Genomic DNA, 17,642 nt, shown 5'->3' with positions numbered 1-17,642 from the left:
GGTCTTCATGATGAGATCAAACAGGGCATCAGGTATCAAAGGATTCGCTGATTTGCTGATTTGGTGGACTGTAGCAGAATTTTTGAGGAAGACAGTCTTAAGCTGAAATCATCTCACTCTCGCGAGTTAGTTGATAAGAAGGGTAAGAAACCTATGGACAGAGGTACACCATATGGGAGGGGAAACCCAAGAGCTGGTAATTGGAAAAGGCCTAGTGGGGGAGATTCTGGTGCTCCCGTTAGGTGCTTCAACTGTGGAGAAACAGGACATAAGAGGAATGAGTGCAAGAAAGAAGAGAAGAAGTGCTTTAAATGTGGCAGAATAGGCCATGTTGCTCCTGACTGTCGAATGAGGACTGTGACTTGCTATAACTGTGGAGAAGAATGTCATATCAGTACACAGTGCACCAAGCCGAAGAAGAACCAGTCCGGAGGGAAAGTCTTTGCTTTGTCTGGATCAGAAACTACTCCGGAGGATAGGCTGATTAAAGGTACGTGTTTCATACATAACACACCTTTGATTGCGATTATTGATACTGGTGCAACTCACTCGTTTATTTCATTGGATTGTGCTAAGAGGCTGAATTTAGAGATAACAAAGATTAATGGAAGTATGGTTATTGACACTCCTGCATCGGGTTCAGTGACCACTTCATCTGCATGTTTGAACTGTCCTATTGATGTATTTGGTAGGAAGTTTGGAATGGACTTAGTGTGCCTTCCACTTGAACAACTTGACATTATTCTGGGAATGAACTGGTTGCAATTTAACCGAGTTCATATCAATTGTTTTACGAAGACGGTCATCTTTCCTGAAGAGATGAGTATCGAAGAGTTGGCAATGACTGCAAGACAAGTGGGTGAAGCAATTCAAGACGGGGCAGCCGTGTTTATGCTTTTTGCGTCGATGGAAGTGAAAGGAAGAGTAGTGAGTAATGAATTACCAGTGGTACGAGAATTTCCAGAAGTTTTTCCGGAAGATGATAGAGAGCTACCACCTGAAAGGGAAGTAGAGTTTGCTATTGAGTTAGTTCCTGGAACCAGTCCTATATCGATGGCACCTTATAGAATGTCAGCATCTGAATTGACCGAATTGAAGAGTCAAATAGAAGAATTGTTGGAGAAGGAGTTCATTCGTCCGAGTGTGTCACCGTGGGGTGCACCGGTGCTATTGGTAAAGAAGAAAGAAGGACCTATGAGGTTGTGTGTGGACTACAGACAACTGAATAAAGTTACTATCAAGAATCGGTATCCATTGCCGAGGATTGATGATTTGATGGATCAGTTGGTCGGAGCTAGTATATTCAGTAAGATTGATTTGAGGTCGGGGTATCATCAGATTCGCGTGAAGGCAGATGATATTCAGAAGACTGCGTTCAGAACGAGGTATGGTCATCATGAGTACACCGTGATGCCGTTTGGAGTTACTAACGCACCTGGTGTTTTCATGGAATACATGAATAGGATTTTTCATCCTTATCTTGATAAGTTTGTTGTGGTGTTCATTGATGACATTCTGATATATTCCAAGAGTGAGGAAGAACACGCAGAGCATCTCAGGATTGTGCTGGGAGTGTTGAAAGAGAAGAAGCTTTATGCCAAACTGTCGAAATGTGATTTCTGGTTAAGTGAAGTGAGTTTCCTGGGTCATGTAATTTCCAAGAACGGTATTGCCGTAGATCCAGCAAAGGTAGAGGCCGTGTCTCAGTGGGAAGCTCCGAAGTCCGTTACTGAAATTCGTAGCTTCCTGGGTCTTGCAGGTTATTATCGGAAGTTCATAGAAGGATTTTCAAAGTTAGCTCTACCATTGACGAAGTTGACTAGGAAGGGTCAGGCATTCGTTTGGGACTCGGAATGCGAAGAAGGATTCCAAGAATTAAAGAAGAGGCTGACTAGTGCTCCTATTTTAATTTTGCCGAATCCGACAGAATCTTTTGTGGTGTATTGTGATGCTTCACTGATGGGGCTTGGAGGTGTACTAATGCAGAATCAGCAGGTAGTTGCTTATGCGTCGAGACAACTTAAAGTACATGAGAAGAATTACCCGACTCATGACTTGGAGTTGGCAGCAGTGGTGTTTGTGTTGAAATTATGGAGACATTATCTTTATGGTTCACGATTCGAGGTGTTTAGTGATCATAAGAGTTTGAAGTACTTATTCGATCAGAAGGAACTTAATATGAGACAAAGGAGGTGGTTAGAGTTCCTTAAAGATTATGATTTTGAGCTGAATTACCATCCGGGTAAGGCGAATGTTGTTGCTGACGCTTTGAGTAGGAAGTCCTTGCATATGTCTATGTTGATGATCCGAGAACTAGATTTGATTGAGCAATTTCGGGATTTAAGTTTGGTATGTGAAGGCACTTCGAATAGCATCAAGTTGGGTATGCTAAAGCTGACTAGTGGAGTTCTTGATGAGATCAGAGAAAAGCAGAAAGATGATGTGGGACTAGTTGACAAATTGACTTTGATTAATCAAGGAAAAGGAGGTGAATTCAGAATTGATGAGAATGGCATAATGAGGTTTGGCGACCGTGTTTGTGTTCCTGATGTTACCGAACTGAAGAAGAGTATCTTGGAAGAAGGACATCGTAGTGGATTGAGTATTCATCCCGGTGCTACTAAGATGTACCATGATTTGAAGAAGTTATTCTGGTGGCCGGGAATGAAAAAGGAAATAGCTGAATTTGTTTATTCTTGTTTGACTTGTCAGAAGTCAAAGGTCGAACATCAGAAGCCGTATGGAACTATGCAGCCTTTATTTATTCCTGAATGGAAGTGGGATAGCATATCCATGGATTTTGTATCTGGATTGCCAAGAACAACAAAGAATTATGAAGCCATTTGGGTTATTGTGGATAGATTGACGAAGACTGCTCATTTCATACCGATGAGAATGGATTACCCTATGGAAAGGTTGGCACAGTTGTACATTGAGAAAATAGTAAGTTTGCATGGTATCCCTTCGAGTATCGTATCAGATAGAGATCCAAGATTCACATCCAGATTTTGGGAAGGGTTACAGAAGGCCTTGGGTACTAAATTGAGGTTAAGTTCTGCTTACCATCCGCAGACTGATGGTCAGACTGAAAGGAGAATTCAATCATTGGAAGATCTATTGCGTGCTTGTGTATTAGAAAAAGGTGGTGCATGGGATAGTTATTTGCCGTTGATTGAGTTCACTTACAATAATAGCTACCATTCGAGTATTGGTATGGCTCCATTTGAAGCGTTGTATGGTAGGAGGTGTAGGACACCATTATGTTGGTATGAATCTGGTGAAAGTGCAGTGGTTGGACCAGAAATTGTTCAAGAGACGACGGAAAAGATTAAGATGATTCAGGAGAAGATGAAGGCTTCTCAAAGTCGTCAAAAGAGCTATCATGATAAGAGGCGGAGAACACTTGAATTTCAAGAGGGGGATCATGTGTTTCTGAGAGTAACTCCTACGACGGCTGTTGGTCGAGCACTAAAGTCAAGGAAGTTGACGCCGCGTTTCATTGGTCCGTTTCAGATTACAGAAAGAGTAGGAGAGGTTGCTTATTGTATTGCTTTACCGACAACACTTGCAAACCTACATGACGTATTCCATGTATCTCAATTGAGGAAATATATAGCGGATCCGTCTCATGTAATCCAGGCAGATGATGTGCAAGTGAGAGATAATATGACAGTTGAGGCGTTGCCTATGAGGATTGAAGATCGGAAGATAAAGCAACTACGTGGTAAAGAAATAGCTTTAGTCCGAGTAGCTTGGGGAGGAGCTGCAGGTGGAAATGTTACGTGGGAACTGGAGAGTCAGATGAAAGACTCTTATCCCGAACTCTTCGTTTGAGGTATGTTTTCGAGGACGAAAACTCTTTTAGTGGGGGAGAGTTGTAACACCCCGTTAATTCTTGTTATTAATTTAATTATTTTTCTTTAATTAAATTATAAGAATTAATAATTTGTGGGAATTATTTGGAAAAAAAAATGATAAAATATGGTGTTGGGCTGAGTGTGATAGTTAGTAGAAGGGGGGGAGTTAACTAAGCAAGCCCATTAAGAATATTTTATTTTATTTTTCATAAAATAAAGAAATTGGAAAGAAGAAGCAGTAGAAGCAGATTTTGGAACTGAAGAACACGTGAAAGTGAGAAGAGCCTGAAGGGAAGGAGAACTTCGAAGATTCGACTCTGAGGTAAGGGGGGATTCTTCGGGTTAGTGATCCTTATGCGATTGTAGGTAGTATGATTGATTAGGATTGTTGTCTAGTTCAATCGTACGTGTCGGGTTTGGGATTTTATTAGGTTTTGATGAATTGGTGTGAATTACATGATTCTGTTAATGCTCATGTTATGTGTTGTTAATACTTGTATAAAATTTGTCTGAATTATGTGTTTATGAGAAAATTGATGATATTTGTGTCGTATGTTCTATGTACCTGAAATTGGGAAAATGGGATTGAGTAAAATGCTGTCAAAAGGTGAAATTTTGCTGTGCAGGTACGTAGGAACCGGTTCCCGTGTGGGACGAACCAGTTCCTACTCATAAAAACAGAGGAATGGGGGTTCTGGGTTGCTGGGAACCGGTTCCCACATAGGGACAACCCGGTTCCCCATAGTAAAAATCCGAGGCGTGTTTTGTGAAGCAGCCAGGAACCGGTTCCCACGTAGGGACAACCCGGTTCCTGCAGCACTTTTTCTAAAAATGTTTTATCTTTAAAATCCCATAACTTTTGATCAGAGTATCCGATTTATGTGCCGTTTTGAGCATTGTGGAGCTGAGTTAATGGCCTATATGATGAATAGGTGGTATGGACGTAAAGTCCAAGTTGTTTATTTGTGATTATGTTATTTATTGGGTGATGACTTTCGTGTATGCAGTTGATATGTTTGTATTGAATGCTAAGAATATATACAAGCTTATCGGTGATGATTTGGTGATGATAATGAGACGATGTGTTACATCGGATTTGGTGATGTTGTAAGCATGTTATATGTTGCATTCATTGGCATACATATTTGGTGATGGATCCCGGTGATGAAATGGATCAAATTGGTGGGCATAATTCCCATTGTGTGGAATTTGTGCTGGTTAAAACTGTATCTCGGTGATGAAAAGATCAGTTGGATGGGTTTATCCCATGGATGGTACCACATGCATTAGTGTCAGTCCATTCATTGCATTATACTATTTTATAACTGAATAATTGTATGGTATGTGAGATGATACTTGTGTACTGATGCTTGCTTGTTGTGGTAAATTCCACTTACATGTATGTTGGAGTGGATGATAATTGCTATGATATTTTATTGCTTATGATTGTATAATGGTTATTAATCCGAATGAAACTCACCCTTACTTTGATGATTTCAGATTAAGGATGTAGCGGCGTCTTGATTGGGTGAAGATAGCTGTAGGCTAGCCCGTTGTACGTGTCGAGTCATGCTCTGATTGTAACACTGGGATCGATTAGTCTTAGCGTTACTTGAGATTGTTGCTATTTTGATTATGGATTATGTATTGTTGAACTGTTTGGATATGTTCCTTGCATTGTTAAAAATAAGTTTCCGCTGTGATGAACACATGTTTGGAGTTTGGTTTAATCTTAATAAAGCATGACGAACGACATTGGTATTTTGATTCATTTTAATAATTGTAGCATCCTTGATGTGTTATTACTCTGATTATATTATAATTTTTCTCGGGGGTTTAGAAGGGTGTTACAATTATACTATAGGAGAGACTTAAGAATTCGACGAACAAACCTGTGGTCTCGTAACACCATATTAATCTGTTGTTTCTTTGCACTCGAATGAGCCTGTGCATATCCAATACTGTCCACCATTCCAATGACATCTGAAATAAATATATTAATTTCACAACACTAAAAAAGCATGACAAAATGTACAAAAGAAACACAGAAAAAGTATATTTACCAAGCAGGACATCTTTGACAAACTTCCCTATTATTATGTCTGAACAACTTGTAAAAATAATCGGCTTCGGGGGTATCTCATGTTTGTCATCATCAACGACAGACGTTCTAGTAGTAAACTTTAGCATATATTTGTGTGCTGATGCCTTAAAGGCCAGAACATTCGGCACGACCTTAAAATTTGATACGATATAGGTATGGTCTAATAGGCATTTTTGGTTGAACACCGACATATGCGGTGCTGGAACAACAACATGAATATCATCACCCTGGAACAACAACATGAATATCATCACCCTGTGACACAACATAGGGAAAAACCATACGTAAATCATAAACAGGCCAATTACTGATTTGTCAACAAAGATCATTTCAAAATGTTCCTTGTTGTTAGACACGACATTCCATCTGTGATGAATCCTAACAGCAAGCTTCCAAAGCTCTTTTCCTTCGTTGAGGTATGCTATTATTTCAACAGGCCTAGCCATGATCATGCAATTTCACAGAGCCCTGAATTATAACCGCAAAAGTTACAAATGATGAAGAATGAAAGTGATTCATAAATATGAAAGGCATTATATAAAAGTCATTATTGTTGTAGCGGTTTAGAACGTGGATGGGCACACAGATGAAATAATCTGTAACTACAACATGAGAAGAGGTTTAACGTTACAAATTTTGCAACTGGCTCAACACACAAAAATGGCAGCATATATTAGGGAATGACGTGGAAAATTAAGAGAAGACTTACTGATGTGACAGCTTATATGATAGGAAAAAGCTTTAATTTTCTTATATGATAGATTTTTTTTTATATTTAAAATAAACTTTAATGTTAAAATATTAATTTGAAGAAAATAAGCTTAACCAAAGTTTCAACATAATCAACTAATACCATATCATGGTTAATTAATTGTGGTTTGGTTTAATTAATCATGGTTCGGTATAAGCTGTGGTTCAGTTCATAAATGATATTTAATTTATTGTTGAAAATAATCAACATTTAATTTATTTTTTTTTGGAAAAATTGAGTTATTTCGAAAAAAACGAATCTTTTTATTTTCGAAAAAAACTGATATTATATTTTTTTGGAAAACTCGATTCTTAATTTTCGAAAAAAAATCGATTTTTGGGCAAAAACTGACATTTTATTTTTGGAAAATTCAACTTTTTATGTTCAAAAAATTTGATTTTTTTTTTATTTTCGGTAAAAATCAACTTTTTTAATTTTTAAGAAAAAATGACTTATTTTGGGCAGAAATCGACATTTATCTTTTAAAAAATCAACTTTTTTATTTTCGTAAAAAATCATTTTTTTAAAATTTTTTAATTAAAAAAAGAAACAACTTTTAAAATTAAAAAATTTGATTTTAATTTTCATGATACATTAAGTCATATTCAAACCCTCTGATCAACATTAAACGACTCTAAATTTTAATTTTAATTTTCTTTAAGATATCAAATTTAAAATCTAAACCGTTCATTTCAATCAAACAGTCCAAATATAGTTGATTCTCCGTGGTAACTCACTTGTGACTATACACAGACTTTCATATTTAAACCGCACGATCATAAAAGGAAATATTGGATGAGTCCAAAGCCGTCATTTCATTTCGCACTTTCCAATTCTCTACCTTTCTGTTTTTTCTTCTCTTTCTCCTATCCGTTTCAGTTATTATACCTTTATAATTCATCTCTCTCTCTCTCTCTCTCTCTCTCTCTCTCTCTCTCTCTCTATCTCTCTCTCTCTCTCTCTCTCTCTAAAAAGAAGCTCAACATTCTAACTTCTAACCGTTTCTTCTTCAGTTCCTCAACTACTTAGGGTTCACTTCTCAACCTCCTTCTTCTTCTTCAATTTCGCATAACTCTCTGTTCCTAATCTCTAATCTTATCTGTTTCTTGCTCACTTCACTGCAACATTTTCATTTTTTGTAACTTCACTTTTCTTGATTTTGACTTGCTCGAACGTTTTTCTTCTTTCTTTTTTCAGAACTGCGATCGAATTGTGAACTTCATTGACTGTTGAAGATCGAATTCGAGTTTGGCGTTTCAAGTTGAGATGGCGAGTCGGTTAAGGGAAGATGAGAAACACGAGCGCGCCATTCGAGCTCTTCTTAGGCTCGAACCTAATCGGAGATGCATTAATTGCAACAATTTGGTAACAATGCTTACATGACTCAAAACTACATTAGATTAGATTCTTTCAATTGTAGAAGATATTGCTGAGTAAAAATGCAACAGTTTGGTAACAATGCAACAGTTTGGCAACAATGTTGATCAGAGGGTTTGAATATGACTTAATGTATCATGAAAAAAATTCAATTTAAAAACTTAAGTAACAATAGTTCGATTCGGAATTAATTTGAGATTAGTTAATTACATAACGGTTCGGTTCTTGAACCGTTAATAAAATATAGGTTTGGTTCACTAACTATTAGTAATGGTTCGGCTATATCACTATAATGTAGTGAAATTTGAACAAATTGCTATTATCTGCGATTTACATCCCTGGGGCTTGCTTATATTGACATCTAACTACATGCTTTTCATTCTTGTGATCAATAACAATAGGATTTTTAAAAAGTAATGTCTTCTCTGCCATTTTATTTGGATTAACATTTTTGCTTGCAGTTGTTGTTTTTTTAACAATTATTACAGTTTCCCCTATTCACCCGTTTTAAGTTTCCTAATAATTCACGTATCCACTTTATCTAAGTCACTTCCCCTTCAAATTTTGATTAAACTCCCCAAAATTGACCATATAATGAATGCTCTTTTTGTTTCAAAATACATTTGTCATTGCAGTAACAACAATAACCTTTCCCACAGGCAACACTGATCAAACAATGTGCAATGTGTTGTCTTGATTTGTGAATCATGTCTCATGACAAACCATATAAACACATCCACACTTGTAATGTCATCATGAAGTATGCATCTATACATATTTGATTTTTTTACTATTTCTTATCCCTGACTGTGTTAATTGTTACAATATGGAAAAATATACATATGGAAGTGGGCTCATGTAAACATGGACTTCTTCTCCAGATAAGACAAGGTATGGCGTCTTTTTCAACCAAAAAAATTTATGATTGATTACTTTACGGCGATGGATTGTGTTTATATATACACTGGCGAGGCATTATTTATGATGTCTTCAATCTTAACTTATGAAGCTGGACTGATGAGTCTCGTACATTTAATATTTGTGCCTGGAAGAAACAATTTGTCATCTTAATTTATGAATATGCTACTTCAACTTGGAGGATGCTTTTTTTTTCTTTCAATATTTCTTTTCATACGTAGATTGTGTTTGACAAATTGGCTATCATTATGTTAATATATAGATTCTTACCAAAAAATTCAAGCCCCATTTCTTAAAGTGGGATAAGAAGAACAAGTTTATATAGGGTTTAGGTTTAAGGTTCATCTTATTATTGAGTCTTGTGTTGTATATATTCCTTAGGTGTAAACCTTATGTATAAGCGTTTTGGTGATATTATCTTCTTTCTTTTTTGACGGTTAACTAATTGTTTATCTCTTGCAGTGAAGGTAGTACTTGATGAACTTGAAGATATACAGGCTAACGTAAGAAATGTTCTGCAAAGTATACATGGAAAATTATCATCCCTTTCAGATACGGATATTGATTTTGAAATGAACGAGCAAGAGATCTATAATGATTTTGTAATGCTACTAATTTTTTAATTTAGAGAATTTCTTTATGCAATTTCTATCTTTTTGAATAAAAATGTATCACTAGATTAGCAATTGGTCGAGAAGTTATACACATCCACTAGATTTGTGCATCATCTACACGCTATTTAATAATAACAGAAATTATGGAATTCTGGCTCACTAGATTAACAATTGCTTCTTACTCAGGACGGCGAAAATACTGCTTTCTGTCATTCTGGAAGTACTGATGTTACAACTACAAAAGTTAAGGAAAATACCGATTCCACACATTAAGCTGCTCTAATGGTTGCCATATACGGTATGGTCCAGCAAGACTATTTGATGCAGGTAATTAATGGTTTGTCTGTTACATTACTGTCAGTCAAATGAAGAACTCTCTTAAAATATTCCACTTGGGTACTGTAGCAACCTGCCCTAAAAATAAGCTTTTAGAGTCGCCACCTATTCTACCAGGGCGAATAGGAAACCCTACGCAGTGTAGAGATCAGGGTAAGATTATTATAATCAGGTCGAGGAAAGGTGTTAGGCACCCTTAACCCTTTCCTAAGGTTTGATCTAAGATAAAGATTTATGGCTAAAAGTTAAGGTTCAATAGCTAAGGAAATGAAAAGGGTGAACAGTAAGATTTGAACCTGATTAGGATTTTGGGGAAGGGGACTCGCCTGGGTTATCCAAGTGCCTACGTATCTCCTTAAGGAGAATCAGAGTCAACGTAGTTCGGGCACAGGGTTGTACGCCTTTGAATTTGATATGAATGTATTTGAAGTTGTTTTGAAGGCTTTTTGAATGGCCTTGTTGTAGTTTTTGAAATGCGAAGTTCAAAGGTATTTTGAATTACCTTATCGTAGATTTGAAAATCGCAGTATTGAAAAGATGAAAATCCGTAGTGTCGTGGTTTAGTGTGTTTTGAATGTTTGGGCGTACAACCCTGATTTAATATGTCACCGTTAGTTGTGATGATCAATAGGTTTGATCATTATAGTTAACAGATTAAATAATGTATTGCTGGTTGCTCTGATCGATAGATTCGATCGTCACGGGCAGCAAATGAAGTGTATTAAATTATGCGTTTTATCGTTTTATTATTTTATCTCTCGTCATTGCGACTAATAGATTTAGTCGGGTCGAGGAGAGAATTAAACCAGAATTAGTTAAATTAATAATTAATTAATTAATTCAATTAAATTTATTTCTCGTCAATGCGACTAATAGATATAGTCGAATCGAGGAGAAAATTATATTAATCGAGAATTAGATAGGAATTAGTATTTTTGGGCAGTAGGATTGGGCAAACCCTTAATGCGTTGATTGCCTTTCTAGGGTTTTTATTGTGATTTTTAATAATTAAAATTGATTAAATAAATTAAAACGGAATAGTCGAATAAATCGAGAAAATAATTCTAACCCTAATTATAATCCTAATTCTAATTTATTCTAATCCTAATTCTAATTAATTAATTAAACTAAACACAATCTAAATAATTAAACAAAACAAGTATATAAATAAATAATACAAAAAAAATTATATAGAAACCTGGTTTTGATCATATGGGGCTCCCTTGTGGAGGTGCATGGTATGCCTTGCAATCCTGGTACGTTAGATTGGAATCATAGGAGATCTGACGGTGCATGGCTGAGGGTACATAATGATCGTAAGAGATTGTACGCATGAGATCATCAGGGAACCATTTGGTAAAATAAATATGCTGGACCCAGGGATCGATCCCATGTCCTTTGGGTAACACGCTCCTAATGCTTGCCATTGGTACATGAGTCGTTTGCTGATATACATATGATTTAGCAAAGATAAATATAAAAATATCAATTAAATGAAAAAAAGAATCAAACTCAGTCAACCATGGGACCCCCTGGTCACGCCTTCGGCCAATTAGAACCGAGAGAGAAACATTGGACATTTTGACCGTCCACTGCCAGTTTGCCATGCGCGCAAAGAAACATGGTCTTGGTTGATTGACGAATAACAACATCCCACGCGTAACTTCTCTCCCTCGTGCACTGTTCATCTCCCTCTTCCTCTTTACCTGCGGAATTATTTAGGGAAGTAGCTGCGCTTTCACCTGTGAAAAAACCTTCGAATCCTTCTATACTTTTGAAAACCTGCAAAACAAACACAACCAAAACCGAAACCAACCCAGACTCCCTAAAACGCATGTTGCGAATCCAATGGACGCATCCGTTTCTTATGATACGGTCTAAAACTATGCTTTTGAAGGTTCACGACCTTGAAGCCCTAATGATGGAAAGTCACGATTCCGGCGCTAAAACTCACAACTAATGTATCTCCTTCAATTTTAATCGTATGAATGCATTTTAGGACTTTTTCGAAAGATCAAAGAGTCCTCTAAATGACCTTTTTGGTTTCATCTTGATTGAACCTTCCATGCTCAAGTTATGAGTCTTGACCTAAAAGGTGTTTTTCGTTGACTTTTTGGAGGACCTATAATCTTTTGCACCATATCTCCCAAATGAAGCATTTCTGGCCTTGGCTTGTGAGAGACAAAGTTGTAGATAATTCAATTTCCTTCAAGATAGGCTTTGGTTGGGAAATTTTTGATACTCCATGTGAAAGTTATGGCCGGTCAAAGTTGAGTTGACTTTCTCCTTAAAAAACCCTAATTTAAGAGATCCTCGATTTAAGAGAATGTTTGCTTGAATAAATCCTTGAACCCTTGAACCCTTGAAGATGAAAAGAGGAGGGCAAATTTTGGGGTATGACAGGTACAGGAAAGGATCGTTTCTGCGTTAGATCTGAACGTGTCATCGGAAGAACTGGAAAGCTACTGCCTAATGTGGTCTTTGCGTCCCTTCATAAACGATGAACTTGTGCATGAAGCTTGGAAATATATTCACTAAATAATCTTTTTTTATTTTTTTGCATAGAATCAGTTACCATAAGGCTAGATAAAGTTTTTGCACTATTTATTAAGAATTCTATTTAAGGAATGGCTCTAAGAGTTGTCATACTCATTGCATTATGATACTAAATCTAATTGTAACACAATATTTATATTTCTCTTTCTAATAGCAAAGATTGTACAAGTATTTATTTACATGAAAGATATGATCTTTAGAGTTAGAATCCTCTCAACTCAAATTAATTTGATGAAAATATGTTTCTGTACCGTCTTAGAAATAGTCAAATGAAGATGCAGAAATAAAAAGCATAATGAAGGGAAAAAATTAGTTTGTAGCTAAGTTAATTAAAATTAGTTAAAAATACATATTGTTAACAAGCATATTTTATAGCCAGCCTTAGTCTTCTTCTCTGCGAAACCGAACACAAGATTGCTTCAAAAGATTGGACCAGCTGCAAGAATATCCTCGGTCAATTTGTTGTCTTCACCAATCTTATAGTCAGTGAAGGTTTCAAAATTCTTCTTGAACAATCCAGCCAGCTTCAACAATGTCTCTTTGTATGCTGCTTTGTCTGACCACTGCAAAATAACAAAACATCCAATGCTTAAAAGATTTTGAAGTGTTAGGCTCAAATAACATGTAAAAGGCACGAGTTCGAGGGAATCTAACCGTGTTCTCAGGGTTGAGAATTTCTGAGGGGAATCCCTCCAATTCAGTAGGGATCTCAAGTCCAAAAATCTCAGTCTTCTTGTACTCAACATTCAAGAGGCTTCCAGAGTGAATAGCATCAATAATTTTTCTTGTATAGGATAGTTTAATGCGATTTCCAGAACCATAACTGCATTTCGACAGAAGCATATATCAAGTTAAGTTTAGATTCTATATAAAGAAAAAAATCAACATTTTAATAAAAATCCTGAATGCATACCTTCCACCAGACCAACCAGTATTAACAAGCCATCCAGTAGCACCATGGTTTTGCATTTTTTCAGCAAGCATTGCTGCATATTTTGTAGGATGTAGCATTATAAACGCTGCACCAAAACAAGCTGAGAACGTTGCCTGTGGCTCTTTTATACCCTCTTCTGTCCCAGCCACCTTCATTTATGATCCATATAAGAATTAACGAATGAGAGATACATATTATCCTATTTAACACTAACACTTCAAGTTGAAGGTGTGTCTGAGTATCCGTCACATGTCAGTATAAGTGTCATGTCTGGTATTTTTGTCAGTGATTCATAGATATTACTAAGATATATCGGAGAGTGAGTAGACATTACCAAAGCTGTATATCCACTGATGAAATGATACATTGTCTGTGACAGGCTTAGTTTACTAACTGGTGGAAGCACGCCAAATGCATCACAGGCCAATAGTATCACATTCTTCGGGTGAGGACCAATACAGGGTAACTTTACATTTGGAATGTACTCAATTGGATAAGCCGCGCGAGTATTTTCTACAATACAAAACAACTATATTAACATTGTTCATCCAGAAGAGAACATTGACAACTAAAAAACAAAGTAATTAGTTACCTGTAACTGATTTGTCTTCATAATCAACTTCTCGAAAATGATCGTCAAAAACAACATTTTCCACGACTGATAAAGCAAGTGATAGAAAAACATATCAAAACGCATATCTCTTGTATGAGGTAACTAAAGATGAAAATAGATATTAAAGTAGCTTCATATTAATACCTGTACCAAACTTGATAGCATTCCAGATATCAGGTTCTTTTTCCCTAGATAGATCAAAGCACTTTGCATAGCAACCACCTTCAATGTTTGAGACACCGTTCTCACTCCAACAATGCTCGTCATCTCCAATTAAATACCGATTGTGATCCGTTGAAAGAGTGGTTTTTCCAGTACCTAGTATAGACGATGATAAGAAAAAGAAAAGGTTAAAAAATCATTGTAACTCTTTCATTTATCTACGATAATCTTTTTAAGGATTATCAACAATACTAGTGTGACCTGATATGTAATGTGTGTCAGACAAGCGTTATTTAAAATATGGTTTTAAATGGTAGTCTACAACCGCAATTGCGATTGTAGAAGGTATATATATATACCTGAGAGTCCGAAGAAGAGAGCAACATCACCATCTTTCCCCATATTGCAACCGGAGTGAAGCGAGAGGATTTTGAGCTTCGGCATGAGATAATGCATGAGACTAAAAAGACCCTTTTTCATTTCACCAGCATACTGGGTTCCAAGAATCACCATTTCTTTCCTCGCAAGATTAATATCAACGCTCGTTGAAGATGTCATGTAATGTGTATAACGATTACACGGAAACTGTCCTGCATTGTAAATAGTGAAATCCGGTGTTCCAAATTCCTCAAGCTCTGTAGGGGTTGGTCGAATGCACCTGCCAATACGCACATTCGGTTAAATTTCAGTCCACATTCGCAGTTACAGCATGAGCACGCAAATAACAAAGTTAGAACTTACATGTTGTGCATAAAAAGTGAATGATAAGCTCTAGCAGAAACAATCCTAACTTTGATTCTGTTCTCTAAGTCCCAGTTCAAGAATTGATCATTCACGAAAACCTGCAAATTCGATTATATCATTCTCTTAGAATCTTCTCCATTTCATATTCAATCTCAGTTGCATTTTTAGTTTAAAAGTGAGAAACGGGACCTTATCCAAAGAGTTCAAGTAATCAACGGCTCTTTCTCGATTCACCATGAAACTGTGCTCGTCCATCTCAATGTTAGGCGAACCCCTTCAAAACATAATAGTTTTAGATTAAATTACTCTAGCAATCCCTTAACCGATTTTTCAAATTCAAACTAGTCCTTAAAATGAAAATGATACTTACTTTCCCCACCAAAGGTCATTCTCAGTGAGGTCATCCTTCACCACACGCTTATCTTTAGGACACCGACCAGTCTTGGCCCCTGAAAGCGTGGCCAAGGCTCCGGTTGAAGTGATGAACGAGCCTTTCTCGTACTTTATGGCTTGCTCATAAAGTTCTGCACCATTCTTCCACATTAGCATATAGTTTTGATATATAAAAAAATGAGTAAAAAGAGAAAGTTAAAAAGAACCTGCTGGGGAGAGATTATAGAGAACATGAGTGAACTTGAGGGCACTGTCACTGACAGCAATGGTTGGTGTGATACGTTGGTGAGGCACATGAGCAACTCTTTGTGTTTCTGATCTCAAAGCTGGATCTCCCTTCACTACCTTCGGTCCAGTTTCTCTTGTCAATGAAGCTAGAGATGCACTGTTTCATCAAATTAATTCATGTCATTAATCATTTAATTATTATTATTATTATTATTATTATTATTATTTGCTTAATATTTAGATATGTTTGCATACTATCTATTTTTTCTGGTATGATCTTGATATGTTTGCATAGACATAATGAACATTCAAAAACATGAAAATTTGTTAGTCACAACACATACCTGATAGATTCAAGTCGTTGTTTGTGACGCTCTTCCCCGGAATAAGTATTTAAATCGACCTGAGATCCGGCTTTGGGGGTAACATTTTTCTTTCTTTGTAGTGAATGAAGCTCATCAATGGTGTTAGCCTTAACCGTTTGAACACTTCCCTCATCGTCGATATTTTCCATTATAGCTTTGTCTTTGGTTGGAGACATCTTGCAATTATCTGTCGTTAACAAGACACACATCAACACACAAATTTATAACATGAGACTATGCCATGTAAGGTTTATTAAGATTCAAAGTTATATAAAATTGTGACAATACATGCATGCATGTGTTACATAACTATGACCTATATATAAAGTACTGACACAGACACATGACACGGACACAAACACATGGCACGGACACAGACATGTTTATGGACATGGCTTCCATTAAAAATATCTATGCAATAACAATGAGGGAATCATAACGTACCTAGTAATGAGATAGAGAAAAAGAAAGAAATTAGAATGAGTACGAAAGAAAGTAGAAGGTTTTGATGTGGGTTTTAAACCTATGATCCCTAAGCTTAAGGGCTGAAAATAGAAAATTTCCAACACATTATCCACCGGAAATGTTGTTTGGTTAGTTTCCATGGAAATTTCCAACACATTATCCACCGGAAATGATGTTTGGTTAGTTTACATGGAAGTATTAATTGTCATTCGTAGACCTATTTTTGCAAAATGAATTTTATTGTAAGTTTAAATATTTACTCTAAATCTTAACTCTATCTTTTTTTTTTAATATAACGGTTTTAAGTGATAATTTATATTCTCGAGAGCAAATTATTTCTTAAAAATATTATACAAATAGAATCAACATCGTATAAATTTTATTTTATTTCTATATTTTTTATTTTAAAAAATATTAATTTAGAATGTCAAATATATACATAAAAAAAATAGACTTTAAAAAATTACTTTTAAATCCGGGAAATAAGCGAGTTGAACCTAATAAGATAAACCTAATAAGATAAACCTAACGAGTTGAACCGAGATGTTCGTGAACTTCTAACAACTCGAGTTTGAGCTGGAAAAAAAGTTCGTGATGCGCTCAAACTCGAACTCATCCAATTCTTAATGAGTCGAGTTTGAGCTGAAATAAAAGTTCGTGATTAGGGTTGTTCGTGGTATAGTTCTTTAAGAAAATCAAATTGTAATGAACCAAACCACAACAAATAATTATAAGAACCGAACTGAGCCGTTTAAATTTATTCAGAACCGAACTGAACCAAACAAATGATTCAGTATACCGGTTCTTAATTCTGAACCATTATTAATTTTTTTAAATTGTTTTTATAAGAAATCATTTTTGATTTTTCAAAACAATTTTATAAGTGTTTTTTTATCACCAATATATATTACAAAGTATTTAAATTTAAACAGGTTTATATAAAAATCATTAATCTATTTAAAAATTTAAAATTATTTAAAATTTTATTATGAGGCCTTATATTACTTATATCATATTTTAGATTAATCTTTTAAAATCAACACATTAATAAAGATGTAAAAATAAAATATATTAACAAGTGAACAGTATATAACAATGATATTCTATTTAATCGTTTTTTAAGAATGACACAATGTATAAAAATGACATTCTATTTAATTGTTTTTCAAAGTTTCGTATGTAACAACAATGACATTCTATTTAATTGTTTTTCAAAGTTTCGTAT

General features: G+C 35.7%; 1 protein-coding gene across 1 annotated transcript; it reads right to left on the bottom strand.

The window, feature by feature from the left end:
- Positions 1-12,897: 12,897 nt before the first annotated feature.
- On the bottom strand, positions 12,898-16,128 carry LOC131632650 (phosphoenolpyruvate carboxykinase (ATP) 1-like). The gene is made up of 12 exons (XM_058903391.1): positions 15,932-16,128; positions 15,566-15,744; positions 15,337-15,490; positions 15,156-15,240; positions 14,964-15,064; positions 14,582-14,880; positions 14,205-14,378; positions 14,040-14,105; positions 13,782-13,960; positions 13,427-13,596; positions 13,168-13,336; positions 12,898-13,076 (listed from the first exon to the last, which is right to left on the bottom strand). Exons 1-12 carry the CDS (start codon positions 16,126-16,128, stop codon positions 12,933-12,935), a joined length of 1,917 nt encoding a protein of 638 aa, XP_058759374.1. The 3' UTR covers positions 12,898-12,932.
- Between the last annotated feature and the right edge of the window lie 1,514 nt (positions 16,129-17,642).

The sequence above is a fragment of the Vicia villosa genome, unplaced genomic scaffold (assembly GCF_029867415.1).
Source record: "Vicia villosa cultivar HV-30 ecotype Madison, WI unplaced genomic scaffold, Vvil1.0 ctg.000977F_1_1, whole genome shotgun sequence".
Lineage (NCBI taxonomy): Eukaryota > Viridiplantae > Streptophyta > Magnoliopsida > Fabales > Fabaceae > Vicia > Vicia villosa.
The sequence above is the reverse complement of the archived record's forward strand: the minus strand, read 5'-3'. Positions and strand labels throughout refer to the sequence as shown.

Coding starts and splice junctions, on each gene's coding strand:
- LOC131632650 (XM_058903391.1), bottom strand. CDS start 16,128: ATGTCTCCAACCAAAGACAAAGCTATAATGGAAAATATCGACGATGAG. Junction 15,745..15,931: donor CAACGACTTGAATCTATCAG/GTATGTGTTGTG, acceptor TTGATGAAACAG/TGCATCTCTAGCTTCATTGA. Junction 13,337..13,426: donor ACTGGTTGGTCTGGTGGAAG/GTATGCATTCAG, acceptor GTCGAAATGCAG/TTATGGTTCTGGAAATCGCA.